Source organism: Entamoeba invadens (assembly GCF_000330505.1).
Source record: "Entamoeba invadens IP1 unplaced genomic scaffold scaff_1105074724503, whole genome shotgun sequence".
Taxonomy (NCBI): Eukaryota; Evosea; order Mastigamoebida; family Endamoebidae; genus Entamoeba; species Entamoeba invadens.
Genome location: NW_004440361.1, coordinates 42,852 through 50,749, shown reverse-complemented (window position 1 = coordinate 50,749; position 7,898 = coordinate 42,852). Strand labels below are relative to the sequence as shown.

The following is a 7,898-nucleotide window of genomic DNA, read 5'->3' as shown; positions in this document are numbered from 1 at the left end:
ACCCAGCACTTAGATAATAGCCAGCTTCGCATATTTCAGAGGACAATCCAATCAAAAACAATAAAAGTGATACAATGTTTAATTGATGAGTCATTATTATTTTTGAATTATCTAGATTTTTTTTAAAAAGTAAAAAACACACGTTTTAGTTATGCTGTATATAATCTTGGCATTATTAATCAAATCATAAATTAAAACATTTGAAATTATTAATTTATTATATTTTATTATTGGTTATAATTCCAATTGTCAATTTAAAATCGAAAGAATAATGTTTTGATGTTGAATAATTTAAATGTTATTACAAACAATATTATTAGTGTTATTAATTGATTCATTGTTCATTATTTTCTATTGATTTATAATATATTATTTTATATTATTTTAAATAATAAATGATTTAACCCTCTGAAAACTCTAAAAACCAAAAATAATGGATTTTGTGTAATCTTAGTTATTTTTCAAGTAAATGAGACTTTTATTTCTTTAATTACTCCAACTTTCTTGGTACGACTGACTTAGTAAAATTTTATAGTAAAAAAAATATAAATTATAGTAAAAAAGTGAACTTTTTGTTGAAGTTGGGACGAACAAAGGTTTACTTTTTTGGCCTAGTCTTTTCAGAAACAAGTCAGAGGATAATAGAAAAGTCAGATCAAACATTTGTTGAGATGTCCACAACTTATTACAATAATAAAATTAATATAAAATATAACAAAGAGATAACTGTAACGTAAAACATACTGGTCCAGAATATTCAAAATCAATTGCATCATAAAATATCAAAGAAAAGAAAATAAATAACAGACTTTGAGGTGTCTTGAAATTTCAATATGCAATTGATCTCAAAAACAATAACAAGGGAAAATAAATAGTTTTTTGTAAACTTTGAATAATACAATAATTTAAAAAATTGGGTTTTACTATTTTTTCTATAATACAAAAAGATAAGACGTAAGGACACTTTTGTTTGTTCCGACTTTGAAAAAAAAATCTTAAAGAAAAAAGTGTAAAATAAACAAAAAATAACTAAAATACGTTTTCAAAAGTATCAAAAATCACAAAACCAAAAAAATTCATAAAAAAACGTTTTACAGCCAAACTGAAGACACTCAATTTATACTTTTTCACAACAATGTTTTGACCTTGGTGTATGAATTTTGGTTCGTGTCACTTACGAGGATCAAAGATATGAATTCATTGTTTGTTCTTCTGGTTTTTTATCATTGCCAACCAAAAACAATAGCCAAAATTTACTTTATTGGAACAAATTAAAATAATTATTATTCTATTTGGTACAAAAAAGTTGGATTTGCATGGCATACACGTCTGTTTCGTTGGGATGCATTTTGAGCAGCATACAAGAAACATGTTAAAAAATAAAGGTATTTTTAAAGTAAACACAAAAATACAAAAGACCAAACTTATTTCCAAAAACTCCAAGTAAAAATAATAAGAACCACAGCACATAGTAATTTACTATAAAAGGATAGTTTATTTGTTAATAGAAAATAAAAATTATAGTAAACAATAGTTTGTAACAGTTTTTATATTTTAGAAAGAGTTCAATCAAACTCAATTTTCCACAAAAATATTCTTCACAAACGGGTGCATCAAAAATTTTGAAGAGTTGAACATCGACGTCTTCAAGTCGACAATCCAGCTTGTCGAGAAGGTGTTGAAAGACGCCAGGTTGGACAAGGGAAGCATTGACGATGTTGTGCTGATTGGTTTATCATTGAAGATACCAAATGTTGTCAGTTGCTGTAAACACTTCAATGGGAAAGGAGCCAAACAAGAGCATGAACCCAGAAGAAGCTATTGCTTATGGTGCTGCTGTCCAAGCCTCTATCTTGACTATGAATGGTGGGAATACAACAGAAGAGAGATAACTTCATCTCAAACGGTTTTCCTAAGCTTGGAAACGGTTACTTCGACTCGACTCAAGTATGGAAACCATCACACATGTCAGAAAAAAGTGTGCAGACTATCACTTTTTGTTGATGATTCGATATTTTCCCGATTTTTAGTCATTTTTTTGTCCAATATTTATTTTTTTGTTTGCTTAGACAAGTAGTTGAAAAAACTGCAATAAAAAGTATATGAAAAAACAAACTATAATTTACTACAATAAAATGGTTAAATTATAATTAGGTAGAACAGCTTATAATAAAATATAGTTAAAATATTTGAATCATTATTTTGAAAACAAGCCCATGCAAACAGCGTGTTGAAAAAAGAATACTCGTATTAACAAGTCTTATGCACTCACTTGTTGTGGTTGAACACACTGTTAACAACAGATTATCATGTTTATAGTAAAGATAAAAGTTTATTTAGCAAAAATGGTATGATAACCCCTAATTTAATTTTTTTTGTCGCTAATAAAATGTTGGTGTTCGTTTAAACAGCTCAGTTTGAATGAAACAAACAGTTTAGATTCAATAAAACATAAAAACAACCAAACCATGAAGAAAAAACATTTATAAGCCATCAAATCCCTTGAAAGCTTATTCAAGTATTCAATACGATCACCTTTATTGAATGCTGAGTAGGTCTTGTACCCATTGAGAGCAGCAATATCGATCATGTCGTACAAGACCCGAATGTTCCATCTGTAGGTCTTGCGTCTGCAGCTGTAATACCTGACCATCTGATCGGCGGTATCAACACCACCCATCTTGTGGTTGTAATTAATGATGGGCTGGGCTTGTGTACAACTTGTTGCTTGCCCCCCTATAGACGGTGGTCTCCATTGCGACAATATCACTTTTGTCGTGGCAAGTGGTAAGCAGCAACACCAACTTTTTCTTTTCGTTGTAGTAGGAGACAAGTTTGCTCTTGACATTCGAGAAGAAAATGGTGGTGTCGCTGCTTCTCTTCTTCACATCATTGGCTTCAGCAAGCACTTCTTTCCTATTCATCCTCATGGTGCCCAGAAGTTAACAACCAAAGGCAGCAAGGTAGTGCGACAACTTCAATGTACAGAAAAAGTTGTCGCACACCACAGTCGTCTTGAAGCCGCGACACAACATGGGGAGTACCATGTCACGGGTTACTCTGAAACCTTGGTTTTCTTCTCTCCCCCACATTTACCACAATACATCTGAAGGTTTAACACAATACCAGTTTCACTGTCAGCAGACATCTAAAAGTTATTTTTTAAAACATAACATAAAACATAAACAAAACAACAAAAAGTCACTTAAAACATTCAAATATAAAATTCAAACGATAATAAAAACAAGTTGTCATTTTATGTTTCATAACTAAAACACATTACATAAAAATAGAACAAACCCAGAATTTGATACCGTAGCGGCCAGGTTTCGACTTGATGAACACCTTGGCCCACATCTTGCCTTTGAACGAGCAGAGATGCTCGTCGACCAAAACAAAATTGCTAAGTGTGTAGTATTTCTGGTTCACGAGGTTGAAGATGAACTTGTCCAAGATCACTCTAATTAAAGCGAATCTGTCACTCTCGTTTGGGGCGGGTGCTGGGGTTACTAGATAGTTTTCCTTGAGATCGATTTCTTTCTTCACCCTGACGCTCTTTTTCAGTTGCTTTTCGGAGAGTATTCGGAATTTTTCGTCATCAAATTCCAGACTGTTGAGATACTCTCGATTTTCATCTTCTTCTTCATCATCGCCTTTTTCACTTACAGCACCTTCGACACAATTGGCATCTTCATCATCTTTGTTTTTGTCATCGGGGAAGGATGTGGCAACTTCGATTGCTCATGGAACATCAACATCATATGTCTCAATGTTGGCAGCAATAAACTTGAACATGTCCCTCGAAATGGCTGCTTTATAAATAGCTTTTCCATCTTCCATGGACCAAAGCTCTTCAATGGGGTTTTTGGTGTTGTGGTGGGCTCCCATGTAAATAAATATCCCTACAAACCTGTAAATGTGTTTGGGCAAAAGATTATCCTTTATTTTATGTTTCTTCGCTATTTTTTTGTTTGAAAAAGTCAATATGTTATAGAAAATTTCTACGCTCAAAAACAACTGAAAACACTCAACTTCGATCAAAACTTCCACCGCGGGATCGAACTTGCTTGTTCTTTCTGCACTAACTACCTTCTTCCTTGTCTTTCTCTGGGGTGCGGGTCTTTCAACAAGCCATTCGTAATCGCCCACAATAGCTTTCTCGGCCATTCGAATGGCTTTTTTTTTCAAAAAAAACTTTTTTCCAAATGGATTAAAAAAGTTTCGATAAAATCAATAATCAATAATAATAATTATTGTAATTGTAATAATTGATTTGAAAAACAGTTCATTGTTTTCCAAAAAGGGAGTAACTTGTACTTAAAATATTAGTAAGAGTAAAATAACCTCAATAAAGTAATGCACAATGCAACTTTTGCCATCACTAACAAAATCTATTGTCTGAATTTTTATTGTTTTTCTAAAAAAACCATGTTTTCGCTTCTTGCTTTTGACTGAAATAACGGGAGAGTGAAAATATAAAAACACACACAAAACTCGAAACCCCACATTACCAAGTTTCCTATCCAAAATATTAAATATAGCACAAAAACTAACCCAAAAGTCCAGAATTACAAGTTTTGTTGCCTATGGATTTTTAGTTTTAAAAATCACTTTTTTGAGCAAGAAAACAAAGACTACTTGTCATATTTATATGAACTTGTTGCTCGTTTTTTACAATTTTTTGTTGTAATGTCCCGATAAAATGTATTATCATGTCGATAAATAAACACAATAAAAGAAAAAAACTAAATAAAATTGTATTTTTGGATGTGTTTTGAAACTGGAATAATTATTTTATACTGCTTGAATTGTTTGTCATATTTTGCCCCAAAAGAGCACCCAGTCTTGTTTATTAAATTTACCAAGGAACCCAAAGTCTGACAAAAAAAGATGAAACAAATTATGTTCTAGACCTTCATTACACCAGCAATATATGTTACTATCCAAGCCGTCCTTTCATTGTAAGCCTCAGGTAGAACAACAGTTTGTTTATTACTATTGTTACTGGTGTCTCACACACAGTCCCAATCCATGAAGGTTACTCCACACAAGCCATCCTCGGAATTGATCTCGCTGGTACTGATTTGACCGACTACTTGATGAAGATCTTGACTGAAAGAGGCTACCCATTCACCACAAACGCCTAAAGAGAAATCAAGGAAAAGCTCTGCTACATCTCTCTTGGTTTTAACGAGTAAATGCAAAAGGCTAGCTTACCACTACTTAAAATGGAACTAAAACTTATTTGAAAGAAAAACATGCCAAATTCTCAACAGTTGTTAGGTTGATAGTAATAATTGTGGGGGTGCTGGTCTGGATAAAAGTAAAATCTTGTGTTTCTGGTGCTAATCAAACTACGGTTCTATTTATTCATTAACTATATTATTTGTTATTTTTTTGGTTATATTTTAATTGTTTTGATAATAAAACTATCTGAATTTATTTTGAAAATTATAAATTTACTATATTTTTATTATAAAATATAGTATAATATAGTTGATTCAACGTCGAAAACTATTGGTTTTGTACCATCTTATTTTTCAATTGATATTTTCTGTGTAAAAATGGTGTTTTTGTTGATTTCATTACCATCAAGCACACTTGTTTAATTGTTATCAATGCTTTAGTTGAATTATCAGTATAGATTTTAACCAACAACGGGTTCTTTACAAAATAAATCATCGTAATTGATTTTCCATTTATTTTTGGCACGAGTAAAAATTATTTTGTATCTTGACATCAACTTTGTTGTTTTGTTCTTAATTTGGCCAAAGTGTTTTTTATTGGTTATTTTCTTCCAATTAGTTACATTGAATTAAATAGTGAGTAACCGACTTTTATTTTAACTTGAATTGTTGATAGCTTTTTAAAATTATTTTAAAATTATAAATTATAAAACGTTTTTCCCCTTTATTTTTTATAAAATATTATTAATTTTTGTTTTAAAAGTTTTTAAAAATGAATGTTCATTTATTCCTTTACAACTGTTAAGTTTGAGTTTTGAAATGATCTTAAGAAATATGAATAATACAAAGAATTGAATTTGAGTTGAACTATTCTATTTAAACAACTTTGAATGTACTGGAACTGCTTGAAAAGTCGGACACTACCTTTCATCTTTTAGGAAATTTTGCATATTTTTTTCAAAATTTATTTTTCAAAAAAAAGAAAAAAGTATTTTTAGTCAGTCGTCTAAGGGTTAAATATATACATAATATTTTGAGAATATTCAATTTTTAAATTAACAAGATGTATTATTAAGGAACTTATTTAAATAAAAATGTTGTTTTTATTTATATTATTAAGTTTTCATACAATAAAGGTATAACATGTTATTAAAAAATTTGTAACAATTAACTATTAAAAAATAATAATTTCATTATAAAACATTGAAAAAATAATCAAACAATAAAGTATTACAAATTTTACTTAAAAGACAAATTTGGGTTAAATGGTAAAAATTATTGTCCAATTGTAATTAAAATCGAATAATAACCCGAACTAATTAATTTCTTTTTTATAAAAAAGTTTATATATAAAAATAGTAATGAAAAACGAGTCAAAAACCCAAACACACAATGTAATATATAAAATATGAAAAAGTAAAGATAACTATAAATTATCACGTAATCACAATCACCAACATTTTAATGTGATCACAAACAATAAAGTTATATTAAAATTTGTCAAATAAAATCACATTAACATTTCAAATTCAATTATAAATACAGTCTGATTTCTTAGAGTGTGAAATTATCTTTTTTGTTGTTCTCTTTTATTTGAGCGTTTTTTAAGAACAAACCCGAATAACAAGACTCATTATTTATCAAGTGTATCCACTTTTTATTGGCCATAATCAAGTGGAGATTCTTAACAATTTTCACTTTATAGAGGTTTGGCAGTATTTCCTTTCGTTGAATTCGTTTTTATTGATATTATTATTATTTAAATAAGTTAAAAGCAGTTTTTTCTTATTGCTATAGGAAATATTGCTTTTTTTGTAAATGCAATAAAAATAAAGAAATATAAACGTTTCTGAATGAGGGGAAAATGTTTTGATGTGTTCGAACTCAACAAGACAAACACACTGAAACGTATGAAACAATATATAACACATGTTTTAGTTTTTATCAAGATTCAATTATTACATACAACGATAAAATTATTATTTTATTTAACCATTATATTTTTACTAGTTTAACTCACTGTTTACAAAAATAATTGATTTTTATACCATTAACATAAATTATTTAAGTCAAACCATTTTTTTATAACATTAAATAAACAATCTAACTGTTCAATCAAAGGCGTCTATTTGTCGTAAATAAGTGATTTTTGAGATTTTTTTAATATTAAAATTTATTTTTTATAAAAAAATTGGTTTTTAATTCAACAAAAGTTACAGATTCAAGAACATAGTATTTAATTCTTGTACATCAAAATGATTGGCCAGTTGTGCAACAATTAAGCAAGTTCGACAATTATAATTACGACAAATAAACACATTTGACTGTATTTGTTTAAAATTGTCATTGTGATCAATTTTTTAGATACTTCTTGACCTATTATATAAAAACAATAATATAAAGTTTCGTGAAAAATCACTGCGACGTAAAATATTACCGCGAATTGTTAATGAACCAAAAATAACGCTATTAAGGGTTTTGAAATATTTAGGGTTAATTTTTTTGTTATTCAAGGCTGTTAAAACGAAAAACGATTGTTTTGTTTTTCAAAATCTTTTGAGGCTAAGTCAACAGATTGTGCTAAGAGGAAAAAATGGTGTTTTTATGAACTTTTTATAAGGGTTTTGTTTTTTCCTTTTAAATTGAAAAACAAAACTTATTTATTTTTTGTTATTAAAAAAGACAAATTCTAAATTATAGTTTCGGATATTT

At 29.0% G+C, this 7,898-nt stretch overlaps 2 protein-coding genes across 2 annotated transcripts; both read right to left on the bottom strand.

Moving 5' to 3' along the window:
* Nucleotides 1-2,365: 2,365 nt before the first annotated feature.
* EIN_271250 (hypothetical protein) lies at nucleotides 2,366-2,848 on the bottom strand (the record flags this gene model as incomplete). The annotated part of the gene is made up of 1 exon (XM_004256573.1): nucleotides 2,366-2,848. The coding sequence occupies one exon, from the start codon at nucleotides 2,846-2,848 to the stop codon at nucleotides 2,366-2,368; it is 483 nt and encodes a 160-aa protein (XP_004256621.1).
* Nucleotides 2,849-3,279: 431 nt separating this feature from the next.
* Nucleotides 3,280-4,167, bottom strand: EIN_271240 (hypothetical protein; the record flags this gene model as incomplete). The annotated part of the gene is made up of 2 exons (XM_004256572.1): nucleotides 3,280-3,610; nucleotides 3,788-4,167. 2 exons carry the CDS (start codon nucleotides 4,165-4,167, stop codon nucleotides 3,280-3,282), a joined length of 711 nt encoding a protein of 236 aa, XP_004256620.1.
* Nucleotides 4,168-7,898: the final 3,731 nt, after the last annotated feature.